This window comes from Pleurodeles waltl, chromosome 1_2 (assembly GCF_031143425.1).
Source record: "Pleurodeles waltl isolate 20211129_DDA chromosome 1_2, aPleWal1.hap1.20221129, whole genome shotgun sequence".
Lineage (NCBI taxonomy): Eukaryota > Metazoa > Chordata > Amphibia > Caudata > Salamandridae > Pleurodeles > Pleurodeles waltl.
The window spans coordinates 91,479,523-91,501,452 of NC_090437.1; the positions used below are offsets into that span (position 1 = coordinate 91,479,523).

The 21,930-nt window shown below is 45.3% G+C and overlaps 1 protein-coding gene across 2 annotated transcripts in view; it reads right to left on the bottom strand.

Annotated features, from left to right (window-relative positions):
* RNF170 (ring finger protein 170) overlaps positions 1-21,930 on the bottom strand; it is a 244,126-nt gene that overhangs the window by 111,585 nt on the left and 110,611 nt on the right. For both annotated transcript variants that reach the window (XM_069236602.1, XM_069236606.1), the window contains one exon: positions 8,706-8,779. In XM_069236602.1, the coding sequence (XP_069092703.1) occupies positions 8,706-8,779 (74 nt within the window). The remainder of the gene's footprint in view (positions 1-8,705; positions 8,780-21,930) is intronic.

Here is a 21,930-nt window from a genome sequence, read left to right on the forward strand (position 1 = left end):
ACTTCAAATGTCTTTGCTAAATCTGGTCTTGATGTCAATTATATTCACTGATTATGAGTTCATATAGATGAATAAATTATGTAAAAGAAAAGTTGGATTTCACAATGGATTACAAAAGCTGTGACAATGGAGGATTTTATTTATACCTTCTGTAAGCAAGATCATGTTCCTGTGCCTTCTTTCCTAAATTTAATGTCCAAAAATGTAATAGCGCAAAACCTCATCTTGCAGGATAATTTTATATAAATGTGTGCCACATTTAAAACTGCAATATTATGTTGTAACTCAGAAGCAGTCCTGCTCCACAAAGGAAATATGTCATCAACATATCAAAAGTACTCTAGGTTGTTCATAAAATTCTCTGAGTGACACACTTGGGACTTGGTGCTTGACTTGTGTGCACTATGTTCTTAAACATGGAATGGATAATCACCGAGGTGATGCAAAAAGATTATTAACTGACTGAACCTCCTAGAAGAGGATTAAACGCAGACTATGAGATACCTCCTTCCTATAACCACACTGAAAAAGCACAGACCCCACATTTAACAGTGTGAGAAAACGTGTAGATGGCAATGCTGACTTCGCTGCACATCTATTCCTCATAAAAGGTAGGAGGCTAACAGCTGTGGAGCAACTGTGTCCACACTAAACAATAAAAGACAGACTGGCAACAATGGATCAATCCACTAGTGATGTGATTCTTAGCAAGCTAACATTGTGATGCTGATTCATGGAAACCCACTAACCACAATTTGAACCAGCTTATACACACTGGTGGCAAAGTTAATGAAAAGACTGATAATTCCATGACTGTAATGTGATTGCAACAGGGTATCAATTATGTAAGACACAGGATATTAGAAAAAGAAAGGTGAGTCTCAGGCTTTAAGAACAGAAGATAAGGGCGCACAAACATTAAGGGTGTGATGCATGATACTTTAAAAAGGCAAGGAGAAAGATGGGAGGCCTTAGAAACTACGTCAAGATGCAACAGTGTGAGGCTCCATGGGTTTACCGAAAAGAACAGAAAGCCATTACATGAAGCATCTGGAAGAACGGAACCTATCTTCATTTAAAACAAGCAGTTCAAGGAATACAAATAAATAGGAACACTGTACACCAAGGCAGCTACAACCACTCACTAAGAATGATGTGTATGCTTCAAGGAAACAAGGGGAGATGACTTATAATGGTAATCACAGCTCCATCGATCTTGATTTTGGATTAGATACATAAAAGAAAATGTGATCCTTTAACAAGATCAAGTGGGTAATGCAAGAAAAGAACATGCAAGTGAAATCGTCCCTTTCCAATAACCTACACTTCAGATGACGGACTACCTTCACCAATTATAGAGAAGGCGCGTTCTCAACCCCACCAACATATGGAAACAGCTATACTTTATTGGAAGGTGGCAGGCCTAACTAATAAGATTAATAATGAGCTTTGGGTGAACTTCATTGAGGATTTTCCTTGTATATGTCTTCAGGAGACTTGGATATTAAATCCCGTCTATATAAATGGCTACAAGACATTTCACACACCAGCTGTACAGACCAATCATGGTAGGCCAAAGGAGGCATATATTTCCAACAAGGCTTGGTTACACAACCCAAAAATGCAAATCACGAAACCCTACTATCAAATGATAGAGTGTAATTTGGATCAGAATACGCAGCTAGTACTTATCAACTTCTATAATAATGCACTGCCAAGAGAAGTCCCTAAAATTTTAACAGAGATGGGTGAGGATTTAGAGAAAATATGTGCAAGTAATAGACGTGAGACTTTCATTATATGGGGGGGCGACTTTAATGTACATCTTTGCAAGGAACCTACAGGAAAGGTGTGCGGTTGGGACACCGAAGATATCGTCATAGGGCCGCACTTTTCACATACCATCCAAGGAGACGCAATGAACTCAGCGGCCCAAAAACACAACCTGTCTCTCGTAAATGAATTACTTTCTAAAGAACTACAGTTTAAACCAACCTTCAATGGAAGGGGTGCCAACAGAGTGATTGACTATATCTTAATGTCAACCCATTTTGCGCATTATTTTACTAATTACACAATTCACGACATCGCAATAAGTGACCATTTCCCCCAAAGCCTGGAACTTTCACCAATTCCTGCCTCACAGGCTAAAGCCAGAGAGGTAACGATGGTAAATGACATTGTATTAGCCCCAGATAATGGCTACACACTGAGATGGACTCAGATTGACCCACAGGCATTATTGGAACACATACTATGTTAACATATCCAAGCGTTCCTTGATTGCCTCATTGAGGATACGGCCCCAGGAAAATGCTCAAGTGCTTTCCTACAGATAACGCATGCCGTGAAAGAAGCCCTCACGATCAGGACGGGAGGGGCAGGGGGAAAAAAAAGGGAAACTGGTTGGTTTGATCATGACTGCACGAAAGCTCACACGAGACTAAAAAAAAGCCCTAAGTGCCCCTACAAGACGCCCGATTGAAATACGTATTTGCAGACAGGCATACAAGACAGCCATAAAAAAGAGGAAACTTGCTTTGAGAGGAAAGTCATGGGACAACCTACACAGAGCTAGTCTCATGAAAGACAACGTCCTCTTCTGGAAAACAATAAATACTCCTGTTCTAGGTAACAATGATACCCCTAGAATGGAAATTGCAATTTTGGAAGAGGACTGAATCACGTACCTTTCTAAGATATATTCCCAATCTAATGACAGAGCCCCTCCGGACCTTTTAAAGGCTCCAGACTTCCAGGAAGATCCCCACCTAGCAGTATCACCTCAGTTTACCCTAGAGGAGGTAGTGGAAGCCATAAATACAAGTAAAGCTGGGAAAGCGCCGGGGCCCAATGGCGTTCCAATCGATTTATACAAAGCTAACATCCACTTATGGGGCCCTCTATTGATGCAGGTATTGAGGGCTATCTGTACACAAGGCCTTCCACCGACATGCCGCGACTCTATCATTATACCTATATACAAAAAAGGCGATCGCCTTAATCCAGCTTGCTATAGGCCAATTTCTCTCCTCGATACATCAGCCAAATTAGCGGGGAGAATAATTTTAAATAGACTCCAAACATGGGCGGAAGGAAACAATATCTTATCCCCAGTGCTGTATGGCTTCCGCACAGGACGAGGTACAGTGGAACAGGCTCTGAATTTAACTATTTTAGTGGGGAAGTACACGAAGATCAGAGAGGGTAATTTGCACCTGGCTTTCATAGATTTATCCTCAGCATTTGACTGCGTTTTGCACGAGAAGCTATGGGACATTTTAACAAGATCGGGGTCGAACCAACAATAGTTCATTTTATAAGGGATTTGTACACAGGGTGTAGAGCAAGAGTAAGGTACGGGATGAGACGGGAATGTACCAGGTCCTTTGGAATACACAGAGGGGTGCGTCAAGGTTGCATTCTTGCTCCACTTCTATTCTCATTATACATAAATAATTTAGAAAGCGAACTGATAAGTAAATGCAAAGACCTTCCACAAATAGGCAACCGCCCCGTCCCCGCACTCCTTTACGCAGATGATGCAGTACTCATGGCCAGGACACCGCTAGCCCTCCAGAAACTCCTAACCACCTGTATAAATTACATGACAGACTTGGGACTCACAGTCAACCGCTCGAAAACTTTCATAATGAACTGTGGCAGGAAACTGAGTAAGTCCTATAATATTACTATTCACGAGGACAAGGTGAAGATAGCTCCTACCTTCTCATATCTGGGCATAATGTTTGACAAACAGGCCACTTGGGCACATTGCGTGAAAACAAAAAAAAGATCAGATTATTAAAACAACTGCAGCTTTGAAGATCTTTTCCAAAAAGCTAGGGGGGGGATTACCCCGTCAAACATGGTAAAGATCTACAAAGCTAAGTGAATTCCGGCGGCTACTTATGGAGCATGTATTTGGGGGTATACCAACTGTAATGCGATTTAGACAGCAGAAAATGATTTCCTCAGACACCTGCTAATGGCACCAAACAGCACATCATCATATATTAGTCACGCAGAACTTGGGGTCCACTTTGTAACTGATCTGATAAAGATACAGCCACTATTATTATGGCACAAAGTGTGGACCTCTGAGTACACTGGACTAAATAAGGCCATCCTATCCGACTGCATAAGGCTAACACACTCGCTTAGAGTTCCCTGGCTGAGATACATCATGACCTTCTTTAAAAATATAGGTTGCAAAGACTATTACCTAAACCCACAATCATTGGAAAAAATAACCAGGAGAGAATTGAGGACTTTGACATTGAAGCACTTGGAAGTCAGAGTCCGCGTCGCTGGGCGATTCCGCCTGCTCCGGGCTTAGCTCCGCGAGGAGTTTCGGCGTGGATAGCAGCGTGGGCAGCAGCGCGGGTCAGAGCCCCGGTGTACGTCCCGGAGTCGCGCGCTCCTCACCTCTATCTCACTCGGCTCCGCCGGTCAGGATTCTCCCAGATTCGGGTAGGCCCGTGTGCGGGCGCCGTCCCGGCTCCTGCGTGGGTCATCTGGTACGCAATTGCTGCTTCGCAGATTTCCGTTGTTTGGTTTTCCTTATTGTGCTATACATCTCGCACTCATATTTGGTAGTTTTCATGTGCAATGCCTGGGATTTTGGTGCTTTATCAGGATCTTTTTGCCGGCTGTGGACGGAGCTCACTTTAGAGCGTCCTTTCACGGCGCCATCTTGACCACGCCCCCCTATGCAAATCAGTCTTGACCCTGTTCCCCATGGGGACAGTCCAGCCGGAACTGCCAGGCCAGGTCCTCCCGGGACCGGAAACAAGCATCCTGGGACCGGTTTCAGGGTATCAACCTTCGTCAGCCAGGCTAGCATGAATCCAGTGGCATAGTGTGCCCGCGACCCATGTCTGGGCATACTTGCCACACTTAAGGCGACAAAAGCAAACAAACACAAATGATGGACGGAATGTGGAATCAATCAAACATTCACCCCCAATCGCAGATCTGGGTTTAATCCATCAATTCTTTTGCTCACCATGCCACCCCAGTTTGGACCCAGCCATTTGCATATCAGTCTTGACACTGTTCACCATGGGAACAGTCCAGCCGGAACTGCCAGGCCAGGTCCTCCCCTGGACCTGAAACACAGCGCAGGACACTGTTACGGAATAGGCCAAGACTCCAAAGCCCAGAAACACACTGCTGCTGCTTGTAAGTCTGGCAGTTTTGCAATGCGGCGTCAGACATTCTTAAACTAAATTCTTGTCCCACAGCATGGGACGTGCCCGGGTGAAGACCGGGCCCATCAACATCCATCAGAGCCCGTAAAAGGCTGGGCTGGAGCACCCCTGTTGTTGGGTTATCATTAGTAGAGAATATGGGGATACGTAAATCATCACCACACTCATCTGTTCTAATAACATTTGCCCTTTTCTTTACCAGGTCCCCTATTTTAAATCCAAGGCTCGCTTTACCACTTATACCACTTATAAAATATAACAATCTGTTTTGCTTGCTGAGTATTGAATAAAACTAGAGCTTTCAACATACTTTGGAAAGTTGATTGCATCAACATAAGCAAATTGAACATAGAAAATTCTGGGGCATTGCCTAAAGGGTTCTGGCCAGAGGTTTAAGAATGGAGAGCAAGCCCTTGATCTTCCATCAAATTATCATAGGCAAGTGAGTTAAACAAACTGGCAGGGTCCTGCAAAGAACATTTAAAAGGGGGATAAAGGTAATCGGGTGGATGGATCATTAGTATATTCTCCCCTTCCTTTAGTACGCCACACAACTCCACTCCCCTAACGTCTTCTCGCCACCCCCTCCCCTCATTGCCTCATATGCTAGTTCACCATTACATAACCTCCTCCCTGCCTGGCTTGTTGTCTTTAAACACATCTTTACTGTCCTTGTATTCAATTTGCAAATCAGGGCAAATGAATGGTAAAACCCCTTTGGCCCCCGCTTGTATTTTCTACTCATCACAGGGTCACTTGGTATACTGTAGGTTACAGATTTAGTTTTAAGGATGATCTTAACACTGCTATTTGCATCATCCATAGCTTAATTTTCCTTCACTTTGCTCACTTCTGCAGACTTTGTTATTTCTTTCACAACTTCATTAGAATTTACTGTTATTTGCAACACACACTCTCTCTCTCTCTCTTTGAACACTTTCAAACAATCGACTTAAAGATCTGGAGAGTCTTGAAGTGTTCATATCTATGAAGCCTAACCCATTCTGGACTTGGGTCTGTAGAGAGCACAGGATCCTCGATAAACCAGCAACCTCTGACTCTTCGGAGTATAAACGTTTGAAGTGAAAACGTTCTTCAAGGACTTTGGCTCAAATAGTCATCCCTGAGGGAATACAGGCACCTTCTTTTGCTTTATTATTTAAGTTGAAATGTCGACAATAAGGGTTGGAGACTCCCCTACTTCTCCAGACCTCTGTAACATGGCTTTGTTGGACCTTATCACTTTGGTCTATTTTCCCTGCCAACTGCCTTTTAACTGGTATCTTGGCCAAAATTCTCACTGCATCAAAATTCAGTTGTAAACTAACAGCCTTTTGAGGCTAGCAGACTGGCAGGGCCAATCCAGACCGACCTACAAATCCCTTTAGGATTAAGGCCAACCCAAAAGTGTTGCGATGGCATGAGTCCTTGTATACCGAATACTATGCAGGCACTAATTTCTGAAAAATTCCAATGAATCTGTAGGGCACGAGCACGCCCAGTATATTAAGACAACCTTACAGATCTTCCAAATCCGGATATATCAGCAATTATGGAAAGAAGTTATCGACAGACTTTAGGGTGGATACAGCAAGGTATGAGAGATAATGACACCAAGGGTGGAGACTAATAACAACCAGCTGATAAGACCAGCTACCCAACTGTCAAGGCCCTGCAGTCTGGGTAGACTCTGCCAGGCCACCTCTGCTCCACTGCCAGCCTCCTCTGCAGAGTATGGTGCTAGTATGGAGCAAGGAATAAAGGAAGTGTGGGAACTAAGCGATGGCTGGGGGGGAGGGGGTTCCCAGGCAAGAACAGGCCGCACCGGCCTAACATCGACAACTTCTGTGAATTACGAGGGAAACTTAGCCTACTGCCTTACCACCAAGTCGTGTCGCAACCACCAAGTATGGCTTTAGCAGATGCGAGGAACATTCCATGGTTGAATTATATTAAGTCTCCGTGTGATAGCATAAGTTTGCCGACCCTCTTTGTGACTCCAGGTTTAGGTATAAATAAGAAAGATCTTCTCCATATGATACTTAGGGCAAGATCTGAAAAGAGGGAAGACAGGGAATTTATAAAGGTGACTGTGGGTGGTCATACCCTCCCTAATAACTGAGCCCCAAATACAGATGTATCTTTATACGATACCAAATGTATATCAAAGGTTTTTATTGACGAGATTCAGGTTGGATACTATTCACCATTTATTTGCCTTCCGGGAAGGTAATTGCAGACATCTACCTCCATGCCCACCTGATAGTTTTTCAGAGCAATTTACTCTCCGTTTAAACTTTTTTCTATAATTTGTATGTGTCCCTGAAAAAATATACATTTTACCTTTGACAAAACTTTTAAACTTTGAACATTGATGCCGGTCCTGATGTATCTCCAACAACTCAATTCTAGTCTTATCTATTTATCTATAGTTAATATTTTTTAAGGCAAGTTATGAAAATTAGAAAGAGGGGAACTCAGTTGGTGAGAATTAAATGGTTTATGTACTTTGATATTTTTGTGATTTATTTGAATGGATGTTGGGGTGATGCATCCATTTTTTATGGACTGTGAATGTGGACTATAGCAACATATGCTGTTACGTTATTTTATTGAAGTTTTTAATGCATTATATTGTATTATGATGATGAGTTCTAGCCGAATCACGTTAATTTGATTGACTGGCTCACTGACAACCAGGGTCGAGGGTCACCCTATGAGGATATGCTTTAGGCACTGTGTTCAGTTTCGTTTATAAATCAGACAGCGAGCTATTCGTGTACGATTTTGAAGTCAGAATGGTTTTGAAGTCAGACTGGTAGTGCTCTACCAGTTGGGTAAGAATACTTTAGGTTGGTGACATATTTACAGAAACGAGATGACGTAGGCAGGCTTTATCGAGTTTTTTTGTTTAAAATGAAAAATGCACCAGACTCGCTCTACAATCCAAAGGGTTTATTAATGAATGTGACACTGACATAGCCAATGTATGTGTCAAATACGGACCAGTAACAGCAATGAGTCTTTTCGTGCCGAGTGTTCAGAGTAAAAGTACTTACATAACTCACACCTGACGCTCTTTCTGCCACAAGCTTACCCTTCCATTGCATCCTATCTTAATTGTTACTCAGTTGTGAAACTATCAAGCAAAACACTCCCTTCCAATAAATGTTGACTACTGTAATCAGATTGGGGTCCAGTCACGGAGCACAACTGAGTGTGTAATCCAGGATTCAACAATAGAAAATTGCCTTATCGAAAATAATAGTGCTTCATCTTTTGTCTCCCGAAATCAAAACTTGAGCTCTGCATATAAAAACAGCCAGCTGCAGGCGCTGTGGTGCGCTCAGATTACCATACCGAAATGACAACATGAAAGATCTGCATTTCATTCAGATGTAAATATCCTTAATTACTGCACTTTCAATTAAAAGGTACACCAAAGTACGATATGAGGTAATTACAATATGTAGTACATAAAGCAAAGATTACCGTTTGTCTGCAGATTGGGCAACTGATAGCGCCAAGCCAAGAGCCGTACCGCCAATATGCAATAATACATGAACCTGCATAGAAAAAAATATCCATGACCAAGACTGAAAATCGAGAGTTAAAAACAACAACTTGAGCCTCAGTTACCGATACGGGCCTCGTCGTTTGTAAATGCCACCTGAAAACCTTGATGAATATATAGGCCAATAATGCACAGTTATGTGTTATGTATTCTCCCTATGTCAAATATATAGCAAAAGTGAATCATCTGTTTTGATACAGAAAGGTGAACCCGCTTTTTCCACCCCCGTGTTGTTACATTAGGACTGGCCAACAATCCTTTAAGTGGTAAGGTATAATTAACACCAAAACGAGAAGAATTGATCAAGAAGAACAGAGAAGGAAAAGTTGCTTACCTGCAATCTTAGTTCTCTTCCAGGGGAATCCTCAGCAAAGTCACAAGCACTGAATAGTCCTGCTCATGTGCGGGGACCCTGGTACACTTTTTAAAACGTTACATACACAAATACACACATTACATTGAGTTTTCGTTTCAAAAAGCCATCCAATCAAAGCATTAATAAAAAATAATTAAATAACTATAGAAAATGTTTCACAAACCTTTATAAGAAGGAAAGGGAATATGAGACTGTTAGCCAGTAGGCTTCCATTTGAAGAAAAGTAAAGAAATCTGGCACTGTGTCAGATCATTTTTCAGGCTCCTACTGTTAGGTGATGTGAGACGTGAGACGTAAGACAGAGGAGGTACTTGTAACCACTGCTGTTGCCGGTGTTCTGTCTTATACACCGGCTTGTGCCTGGCTGTTTGCCGTTCGCATGCAAACACCTGATCACCACATGTTACCACGGCGGGACGGCGGTGCTGAGGAAGCGGCCACGACACACGGACAAAGCGGCATGGTGGACGGCGGGCAAAGCGGGTGAGTGGGCAAGCAGTCATAGCGGCTTGTGGGTGTGGGCTGCCACAGCGGAGGAGCAGCTGCCAAAGCGGAGGAGCAGCTGCACCAATTTTATTTATCGTTGACCACGGAAGTCTAGTGATGCGCTCTGATGCTGGAGGTCCTGACAGCCCACCAGCCCGACTGCCCCCCCTCAGCGCTTCTGGTGCTCAGGGGGTTGCTCAATCCTTTTACTATCGCCCACCACCATCCACCTTTTAATTTCAGCTTTAATCCAGCTCAATCTAGCTCAACTGCCTGTCGGTCTCACTCAGGCTTAGTTGAACCTCAGCTTTAATTTCGACTCTGCTTGACCTTGCCCCAGCGTGGTCATCTCCCTCCCACCCTCTCATTGGCAGAGGGGCTAACCAAGGAGGAGAGGTGGCGCAGGAGCAATCAAGAGCACCCCAAAAGCAACTTAGACATGCTCCACAAGACCGAGAAGACGCCCTAAAAGAGTTGGGAGAGCGAGGAGAGCAACCACCTTTACAAATAAATATCTCCACTCTCGGCATAACACCTGGCTTAATTACCAAGCAACTGTATAGTATAGTAACAGCAACAGCAAGGCTGCAGCCGAGGAGATTCAGCAGGGTATGGGTGGCATAAGGCCCCCTACAAGCAGGTTGAGCCCCGTGCCATGGAAGCGGCCAAGCCAGTCCTTGGTGCGGCTTGTGGCCGGGTGTGGCTCTCCCCCTGCTGATTTCAACTTCCACCTCCTCAGACCTGAGCAATTCAATCTAATTGCGATCTACACACGCAGCAGGCACTCGAAACAGGAACATGTAGCTACTTCTAAACAACCTTGAAATTCCATCTAGTAAAAGCTCAAGAGTAGGAACATGAGATCTGGCAAGAATCGGCAGCAAATTACAAATAAGCCACGGAAGAAGACCACCTTGAATCTCCTTCCTGCATTACAGCTAGAGAACAACTGTAAACAACACCACTCGGATGGAGCCCTCGCCACCAAGGATTGGGACACTAAAACTGTTCCCCTTCTTGAAAGATCCAATGGCAGTAATATAAGAAATTCCAGACAATGCCTCAGCCCTTCATCAAGTGTTAACGTCAGCCTCGAAACCCAGAAATCTACAAGCATCTGAAGAAGATCAAGACCTCACACCACCTAATCACGACACCTTCTGTTCTTCAAAAACTCTAGAAGCGTAGCTCAAGTCCATCGATCTCTCACAACGACAATTGAAGATATTTATTTACTTTCTTCAACACACTCAGGCTCCCACAGCTACCAGTCTTTCAGCAGCAAACCCAGTTAAGCAGGGTTCGTACAGCCCGCACATAGATAAACTTTGGTCTTTCTCTCTCTCCCTTTCAAACAACGCCATCTTGATACAGGCACTCGAAGTTAAAACCATCCATATTGAGGACACCCATCCTTCAAACAACTCAGGAAGTCCAGTACCTGACAACATTACTCAAAAACCGTCAGCTCAATTTCACAGTGTATACGAAATTAAGATGGCCTCATTATCATTAGACCTTGTAAAAGGGGACTGCACGCTTGAAATGTTCCCACCTTGGGCTACGCAGTTTTCCCCTGATACAAGGATCTCTTCAGTTCGCCACCTAACGCAGGGCACACCTAGGCAGGAATGCAACAAGGCATGCCTAAAAAACCTTCAGCGAACCTCTTCTCCTCTGCGGAAGCACAACCAAACTACTTGGAAAGACCCAAGTCAAGCACCTGATCAAGTACACAATCAAGAGCCAATCGTGCCGCACTGGTGGGACAGCCTACTCGCAACCCTGCAATCATCTATTGAAGTCCTAAATTTCCATTCGGACAAGCTGGACCCACAGACTGAAATCAGGAACTTACTGGCAGAGCAAATTGCAGGAATAAATAAAAAAAATGCAGATTCTTCCATCTCTAATAGTGAAACCACAGACAGGCTCTACACCGAACTAAGAGCAATGCCCTTGCGGCTCAATCATTGATAAATTAGCTGTGCTTCCAGATATACCCTCAATTATCTTAAAATCGTTGCAGCCTGCCAATAATCAGGAAGTAATGATGACACAGTCAACTGTAAGCTCTCTCCAGAAGTCTGAGGTGAACCTTTTCAACACAAGCTGATCTGTGACTCACAAATACCCACTACCCAGACTAACCCAGCCACTCAGTTATCTTTCAAGGAAACTATACCGGAGAGGCTAATCTGGATCAGCAACAAAACCTCCCATCCAAAACTAACGAAAAGACAATGCAAATGCTTAAGAAAAGTCAGGAAGAAGCAAACCGATCACAAGGACGGGACAAGCAAAACAATATATCCCATATTTGTTAAATAACTTGCCAACCTCACCCCCAAAGAAGGCCGATAAAGACACCAGTATACAAGAATGCAGTAGCCTCTCTGATCCGGCAGAATCATCCCTGTCAGTCTCAATGGTAGACGACACCGCTCTCCCCAGTATAAACCAACTCAAGAATAAGAACAGGCTGACACCAGCCCACCCCCAGACTCGGGGTGTAATAGATTTGCAAGAGGATCAAAAACCACTGACTGCTCATTCCCAACCTCAAGCCACTCTGCCAGAGCCACATGGAACACACTCAAAACACAGGATCAGAGACGAAGACAATATTGATAATCAATCCGGCTCTGCCGTAAAAGGGCAAGACCCACCTTATGATACCATCCAGGTCAAATTGGCCAAGCAGAATCTAATCAACCCCAGACCGCAGGAGGGACAAAAATCGTTCCAGGTCCTCACTTCTCCTCTAGCCTCTCGGCAGGAGCCAAGTGATGCAATTACAGCGAAACAACACAGTTCCCTCCTCTTAGAGAGTACATCTGACCAACAAGCCAATGCAAGATCAAAAATCATAAATCCACAGGCTCCTGGCTACACCTCTGGCCAAAGGTATCAACCCGCCAATGCGAATGCTTCAAGAATTCATATATCAATCAATCAATCAAAGAGATTTATAGAGCGCGCTACTCACCCGTTAGGGGAGGGTAGATCACTGTTCGAAAAGCCAGGTTTTAAGGTTTTTTCTGAAGAGTAGGCGGTCCTGGGTTTTGCGGAGGTGGGTGGGGAGGGAGTTCCAGGCTTTGGGGGCCAGATAGGAGAAGGATCTGCCCCCCATGGTGGTGTGTTTGATGCGGGGGACTGAGGCGAGAGAGAGGTCGGCGGAGCGGAGGCGGCGTGCGGGAGTGTGGAAGGTCACTCTCTCGTTGAGGTAGGTTGGGCCGGTGTTGTGGAGGGATTTGTGCGCGTGGATGAGGATCTTAAAAGTGATCCTTTTGTCTATGGGGAGCCAGTGGAGGTATTTGAGGTGTGGTGAGATGTGTTCATGTCGGGGCAGGTCGAGGATGAGTCGTGCTGCTGAGTTCTGGATTCGTTGTAGTTTGCGTTTGAGTTTTTGTGTGGTGCCAGCGTAGAGGGCGTTGCCGTAGTCCAGCCTGCTGCTGATTAGTGCGTGGGTAACTGTCTTTCTGGTCTATGTGGGGATCCATTTGAATGTTTTCTTCAGTGTGCGGAGTGTGTTGAAGCAAGAGGAGGTGAGTGCGTTGATTTGTTGGGTCATAGAGAGGGATGGGTCCATGATGATGCCGAGGTTGCACGCGTGGTTTGCGGGGGTGGGTGCGGGGCTTAGTGTGATGGGCCACCAAGAGGGGTCCCAAGTGTTTTTGTGAGGACCAAAAATTATAATTTCGGTTTTGTTGGAGTTGAGTTTCAGGTGGTTGGCTGTCATCCAGCGGGGGCATGGGTCGGAGGGGGAGCCAGAGTGAATGGAGTTCATTGTCTTTTCAGTTTCTTCGTCAGTGGTGGGGGCCCAGGTGGTGAGTAGATTGTGGGGTGTGTGTGTTGGGTTTGTGTTGGGTGGGTGGGGGTTGTGTGTGGAGGGTGTGTGTGGTATGAAGCTGTTGTGTATGTCCTGGATTTTGCGGTGAAAATAAATTGATAGGGAGTTGCAGAGGGTTTGTGTGTGGGTGGGGTCTTGGTTCTGGCTTTGGGTTTGGAGAGCTCTTTTACGATGGTAAAGAGTTCTTAGCTACTTTGGGAGTTGTTGTCAACACGTTCCTTGTATTTTGCTCTTTTGGTGGTGCGTAGGAGTTGGTGGTGGGTGTGTGTGGTGATTTTGAGGGCGGAGAGGTTTTTGGCGGAGGGTTCTTGTCTCCAGGTTTTCTCTGCTTTGCGGCATTTGCTTTTGGACTCGTGGAGTTCAGTGGTGAACCATGGGGAGTTCTTGATACTGCGGGTAGTAATGGTTTTTTTGAGGGGCGCGAGAGCGTCAGCACAGGTGGTGATCCATTTGTTGAGGTTGTGTGCGGCGATGTTGGGGTCGGTGGTGTTGGGTGGGGGAGTTTGCGTCAGTTGGGACTTCAGGTGTTCCGTGGGGATCTTGTCCCACATACGGTAGGGGGTGGTGTGTTCGTGGTGGTGTGTGGGTGGCTTGTTGTAGGAGAAGTGGACGCAATGGTGGTCTGTCCATTGGAGTTTGGTGGTGTGGGTGTAGGTGATGTGTTGGCTTGCGGTGAAAATGGCGTCGTGTGTGTGTCCAGCCAAGTGGGTGGGGGCAGTAACCAGTTGTTTGAGTCCCAGGTTGGTGAGGTTGTCCAGGAGGGAGGAGGAGTTGTGGTCTAGGGGGTTTTCCAGGTGGAAGTTAGAGTTGCCGAGGAGTATGTAGTCTGTGGAGGTGAGAGCGTGCGTGCTGATGGTGTCAGCGATGGTGTCGCAGAAGGGGGGGCGTGGTCCAGGGGGTCTGTATATGAGTGTGCCTCTGAGGGTGGTGGTGTTGTTGATGAGGAAGTGCATGTGTTCTGCGTTGTTGGGGGTGTCAAGGATCTTGGTGGTGACCTTGATGGTGTCTCGGTGGAGGATGGAAATGCCGCCTCCAGGTTTGTTAAGGCGGTCTTTGCGTTGGAGTTTGTAGCCCTCCGGGGTGGCTGTGGCTATGTCTGGCTCGGATGTGAGGTTTGTCCATGTTTCTGTGAGGAAGACGATGTTGGGTGAGTGTGATGTGATGAGGTCCCAGAGTTCTATGGCATGTTTGTGTAGGGAACGGATGTTTAGTAGCAGACAGCTGAGGTGGTTGCGGGTGGTGTGGTTGTTGTGGTGTGAGGTAGCGTATGTGGGGGTGTTTGCGGTGTTGCTGTGGGTGGAGGTGGTATTGGTGTGGGGCGTGTGTGGGTTGTGGGGTATGTTTGTGGGTGCGGATGTAGTTGTGTGGGGGCTGTTGTGTTTGTTGTTGGTGTGGGGTGGAGCAGGAGAATAGGCAGGTGTGGCAGAAGAAGGGGCCTTGTGTGTGTGTGGGGCTGGTGAGTATGCAGTTGGGGCGAGCTCCGGGGTTGAGGGAGAGGAGGGAGTGGGGGTGGTAGTGTATTCTGGGGGGGGTTTTGGCTGGTAGGGCCAGGGGGACTGGCGCTGGGCGCGGTCCAGGAGCAGACGTGCGCAGATGGGCTTGCCTCTGCACGGCCACGCAGCGACCACCATTAAGAGGGGGAGGTGGGAGGGAGGGGCAGCTGGGAGGGGGGCGGGAGAGCGAATGGGGGCGGGAGGAGGGCGAGGCAGTAGGGACGCAGCGGCGGGGAATAGGCAGGAGCCGGGGGAGCGCACAAGGGTTGAGATGGCCCAGAGAAAGGAAACGGTGAGGGAAAGAAACCTTGAAAATAGTATTGAAAAAGGCGCAAAGAGCGAAAGACAGTGTACAGGCTAGTAGAGAGAAGTTGAAAACAGAGGGAAAGTGGATGAGGTCAGGAACCGTGGAAAAACAGTGGAGACAGGTGCTACAAAACACAGACAAGAAGCGGAGGACAGAGGGAAGGAGAGAAGCCAGAAAAGCGGCGGAAACAGTGGAAACAGGTACTACAAACAGTGGGAATGACAGAGGGAAGGAGAGAAAGCCAGAAAAGCAGCGGAAACAGTGGAAACAGGTACTACAAACAGTGGGAAGGACAGAGGGAAGGAGAGAAAGCCAGAAAAGCGGCAGAAACAGTGGAAACTGGTACTACAAACAGTGGGAAGGACAGAGGGAAGGAGAGAAAGCCAGAAAAGCAGCGGAAACAGTGGAAACAGTCGACAAAAACACAGGAGACACAGTGCACAGAATAGTAGAGACTTACCAGCGTACACTGGACACCAGGGAGGCGAAGGGGGGCCTCAAACACGCGATCGGTCGCGTGGGCGGGGGTCGAGGAGGAGCGCTACAGCAAGGTGGTGCTGTCGGCGCAGGGGAGCGAGCTCTGGCCAAAAGAGGTCAGGGGTCTCTCACCTGGGCCGCACAGCGACCGCCATAGTGAAACAAGAAGTTGGCCCTCCCTCAAACAGCAGGTTAATAGTGAACGCAGGGACCCATCGTCGCCCTGTCTTGGCAAAATCAGCAACACCGCCTAGACAAGATCCAAATCCGCATACAGCCACTTCCCTCTACTGGAATCAAAGACCCTTATTCCAAGTCCCAGCAAAATCTGGTAGGGCGCTCAATTCAGAAGGCTCCACCCCTCGTCCCCGTTCACCTGCACACCACAAAACACCATGAATGGTACCTGCACATAATGCATCATCACTGCTATCACCGCCTTCAAAGTACGAGGAATTTCCCCATAAACTGCTGTTCCAATCACATTACACCTCTCAGGGGAACCATAGCATTCTGAATAGAGGGAACACTGTGAATCTTTTAAAAGCAATTCCAGAGCTTAACATCCTGTCCTCCGCAGAACTAACAACTGTAGAATTTCAATCAGCTAAGGATAATAACGGTCCAGAAGCTACTCTAACAATTGGGAATCAGCAGAAATAGTAGATCACATTCTGTCGTTTGCATTGTGTTTTGAGATCGGGGGGATCTCTATAACCAGGCCAGAACTGGACAGATACCAGTTTCCCCTTTTAATCTAACGCTCCCTCGGTAGCAGACGAACAACCAACAACGGTCTTGAGGGGTTCCCTAGGTGCTTCCCCCAATGCACCTTAAAAGATATACTGCGGGGATCAATATGTGTATGAAAATATTTAACTCAAATGAAAACATTAATTATTCATTGAGGACAATTATTGTCTTTACTTCTATTTATTTATTTTTGAGTGTTTTTTTTATCTCTCCCTATTTGACTCTAGCCAAGAGGTGGATTACCACATAAAACATTACTCAATACATAATCACATAACTACATATATGACAGTGTGCAAACAAATATCAATTAACAACATCGTAAAGATCATGCAATACAAGTAAAAAAAACTAAGCTTTTTATGTCTCTTAGCACTGGAGTCTTTTTCAATAAGCTGCTGAGCCTTCGTCAGGCAAACAGTCTTATACTCATGAGTTAATGGTATTTGGTATCATTTCCTTTGGGGATATAGTCTCCCAATGCTTATACATGATGCCATCTCGTTACATTTATTCCTTTCTTCAATAATTTCAGAAACATTCCTACAGAAAATAGTCGACACGTTTCGGCCTTTCTATTTCTGGCCTCCTCAGGACATCAAACACAGTGCCTATATACAAATTTACATAAAATTACTCTCAATCATCGTCATGTGTACACCACCACCAGTGCTCCAAAAAGCAATGTTCAACCTTTTCATCACTACGTGTGTAATCTTAAAAAGTCAAGCAATATCAGTGTATATTTTATTTATACCTTACTAAACACTCCACACAAATGTTGTTCTCTCATCCAATGTTGGATGCCCACAACTCGCAATTATTATTAAAAAAATATATATGGTACTTTGAAGAAAAAGTAGTTCTTTTTATAGTGAAACCAAAAAAGCATGCTTATCAGGACAGTGGAGGCCCTTTTTAATTTGTTACCCATTCCCCTACAGTGATGTTCTTACAATCATAGAAGGTGAGATGGAAAAAAGGGGCTGACCTTGTTTTTTTATACGGAAATATAGTTTTAAGAACTGTATTTCAACAGAAGAATTGCCATTGTTTTCGAGCCGTCCTTCCATGATGCTGTAAACCATAGTTAAAATATGCTTAATTGCCATCCATTAGCACTATATTTCGACCCAAAATTGGTATTTCAGCAAAGTACTTACAAAATAGTGTTCGGAGCTTCTTTTCTGAAAGAGATTTCGGATGCGCGAACACACTGGGGGTCATTCTGACCCCGGCGGTCATGGACCGCCGGGGCCAGGGTTGGCGGGAGCACCGCCAACAGGCTGGCGGTGCCCCGCAGGGCATTCTGACCGCGGCGGTTTGGCCGCGGTCAGAAGTGGAAAACCGGCGGTCTTCCGCCGGTTTTCCGCTGCCCAAAAGAATCCTCCATGGCGGTGCAGCTCGCTGCGCCGCCATGGGGATTCTGACACCCCATACCGCCATCCTGTTCCGGTATGGGGTGTCGTGGGGCCCCTGGGGGCCCCTGCAGTGCCCATGCCAATGGCATGGGCACTGCAGGGGCCCCCGTAAGAGGGCCCCACTTTGAATTTCACTGTCTGCACTGCAGACAGTGAAATTCGCGACGGGTGCAACTGCACCCGTCGCACCTTCCCACTCCGCCGTCTCAGAGGCGGCGTCCTCGTGGGAAGGTTGTTTTCCACTGGGCTGGCGGGCGGCCTTTTGGCGGTCGCCCGCCAGCCCAGTGGAAAACCCAGAATCACTGCAGCGGTCTGACGACGCGGTGCGGTGTTCTGGCGGGGGTACTTTGGCGGGCGGAGGTAAGAATCACCCCCACTATCTGTATGCCGGTGCTCGAATCTGTTTATGCGAGCGCGCGTTTGAGTAGAACGCAGCATATTTGAAACAGAATAGGTCGCTGCTGTCAACAATTAGATAGACAACAAAGAAGGACCAAATTTACAACCAGGGACCCATCCGAATATTTTTAGCCACCATCTTGGAGAAATCGGGACCTATATCTGTTACTCAGACGCTACTCAAACTCGAAGGAAGGTGGCAAGATGCCTGAAGGCTCGCCCAGGTAATAAGCACCTCTGGGAACAACTGAAGAATTCAAAGAAAGAGTATAAATGACAAATACGAAAAGAAAAGGCTGAAGGCAAGAGCTCTCTTTGGTTAAAATTAATACATGCCGCAAAAGGAAAAAAAACTGGGAATTCTGGGGCATCATTAACTATCTAAACACTTGAGACAACTCAATTAACAATTCAAATATCCCTGAGAAGGATTGGGGGAGCTATCTCAAGACAATTTTCTCAATGAAGTGACACCCCGTGGAAATACTCCCCAACTGCCATCATGGACACCCGTAAGGGGAAATATCCTCCCGCTGGATGACAGGGAGACAATCAAACTCACTCTGTCCACTGACAGGACATACTGAGTACTCCTTATGACCTGTCAGGAAGGAGCCCCCGGGCCAAATGGCCTTCCACAAGCCATTTTTAGGGAAGAAGCAGTCTTCTGGTCACAAGAAGGTCTTCTGGATACTTGCCCTTGGCTAACTACTCCATATCCTATGGCGTGGGACCCTTTCTCGCATTCCACTATTTTAGTATACATCTTGGCCCCCCTATAGGGCCCTTGCTATTTGTAATGTTTCTATGCTAATTCCTAGCCTTACCAGTGAATATTTTGTATACTTAACTCCAGAGAGGGGGGCTGACTAGTATTCTAGTTCAATGTTACTATAATAAAGTACCTTTATTTTGTGACACTGTGGTTCCTTTCATGTGTGATAAGTTACTGTGTGGCTACTGTGGTATTGCAAGTGCTTTACACTCCTACTAGATAAGTCCTGGCTGCTCACCACAGCTATCACTAGAGAGCCCTTGCTTTCTAGACACTGTAACACTCACTAATAAGGGTTGTCTGGACCTGGTATAAGGTGCCAACACCATAGGTGTCCATCAAAGCCTCCTACAATAGCCCATCAGAAGGATAAAGCAAACTTGAGGGCAATGAAGTCCTTTACAAGAACACGTTAGCTATTAAATAATAACTTCTAAACACAAAATACAACAAACATCAAGACATTGTCAGTACAGAAAGCATTAAAAACGTTTTTAAACAAGATAAGCATTTCCTGCAGATTTAAGAGCCAAATCTATGAGAGATCAGAGTCAAACGAACACATGATCTTCTTACAGTCTGTAGTTTTTTTTAATTAATGTGGATGTATAGAATACATGTCTGGGCACTGCACAAAATGCAGTGACCCCCAGAGAGTCAGATAAGACAGGCATTAGTATAAGAAAGTATTATACACCAAAAACTTTAAAGTTGAAGAAGCGGTGGTGGGATTTTCACAAAATGGGAACAAGGCAGTGAAGCTTTCCTGCAACATGAGTTTAGCAATCTCCAGAAATGAAAACAGCCTCACAGATTATGAGGCCATAAACAGATAACAGGGAGTATATTATGACATTTACCTCCTTGCCTGCATTCAAGTCTGCAGAACTAATTGAGGGAGTGCCCACCTCCTCGAAAGAAGTCCACACTGTTGACCCTAAGCAATCTAAACATAATCCTTTTATGTGACTAATGTTGCCCTGCAAAATATTTCCCCTTTTCACATCTGCCCTTAGCAAAAACCTTATGCTGTTATTAAAAGTATATGTATGAAAAAGGTTACTTAACTGTAAATGTGGTTCTGCAGCATTGGTATCTTTCATAGATTCACATGCATTTATCATTCTCCAGTGAAGGGACTCCTAAGGGAACTTTACAGTAGCAGTACAAGTCACAGATTGCCTGAAAGTCCCTAGTTTAGTAGCATTTTATTAGCACAGAGACCTCATCGGAAAAAAAACAATTCCAGGCAACGAGGCCTCAACCCTCCTATATGTCATCTCGCCTCAGATTTCCAGCACAAGTGTGTAAACATATTCATTTCGACTATAAACTGAAGTCAGCCTTTATTCAGGGCGAAGGGTGGGCCACATGCACTTCTATATACAATACCAACGGCAGAGAAAAAAAATATATCTTTGGTAACACTCTTTCTGGTGGATATACCTTATGGATAAGCGTAGGTGAAAGACTGGATCCAGAGAATTTTCTTATCAAATTTCTCACACTTCTCATTGAGGTAGGAGATCAGAAAATTAATTATGTGATCTCCCTCCTTAAGGAGGTTGGGACCACAGTGTTATGATAATTTGGTCAATGATTTAGCAAGCCACAAAAGGATAGGCAGGGCCTTTCCGACCAATCCTTTTTATGCTCTGCTGTGGCCACTATCCTGTAGCGCAGTGTTTTCCCTTTTCCCTGATAAAAGAACGGGGAAAGACCCTTTCCATACCAGTTGTGTAATATAGGTTTTTTTGTGCAGGATGTATGGCAGGTATACATCTAGCTCTTTCTTGGTGTGATTTAGATGTAGGGCTTATCTGACAGCTCTTGAATCAAGAACATTTAATCCAGTCTTTTTTTTATTTCTGATCACTAAAGGCCTCTTGCCCTTGAAAGTGGGTGCCCAACCCACCCAACGAAGCATCAGAGGTGACAACGAATTGTGATTAAAGGAACATGAGACCGTATTATTTGTCAAGGATTCTGCCAATTTCATTCTCGGAGTTATAGCTACTTGATCATCAAAAGACCCCAATGTTTGAGACTTTTGGCTGTCCAGTTCTTCCTATGCAGCCCACATGTGTAGGAGGCAGAACGACGTTAGCACTAGACAGGAAGACATTATCCCCAGGAAGCATTTAAGGAAGGGCATTTTACAACAGACTGCTTTAGAAATTGTCTTACCAGCACACTGAGACTGCACTGTGTCCGTCTGTCAATGGGCACGCTTCTGCCTCCTTTGTACTTACAATTGCTCCAAAAAACTGAAGTTTCATAAACTGTATCCAAGCAGATTAGTCACAGCTGATCTTGAGTCCATATCTTTTAAAAAGCAGGGTACAGGCTGCAAATGAGTATTTTGTAGACACTATAGATGAGCATCTCATTAAGGTACGGCAAGCAATAGTGACATAGACAGCAATGATGGGCTGCAACAGGTGCAATGTATTTTGTTACTATTGTGGGAGCAGATTGGAGGCTGAACAGGAGAACACCATACTGACAGTCGTGACCGATTACCTCAGATCTGAGGAATCTGCAATGCATTTTGGAGATATGCATGTTGAAGGTCAAGAGGGGATATGTATTCATTTTTCATGGGCAACTATACTACCTCTAAAGTCACCGTTATGAATGCCTGCTTCCTTAGAAAACATTGAGATGCTACAAGTTCAGAATGGGTCTCTATTCCTTTGAAGCTTTAACTTTTATAAGAAAATATTGTGAGTAAAACCTGACATTCTGATGAAGCTTTGGGCCAGGTTCAATAGCTTCCTTGCTGTAGCATGTTGCCAATCTC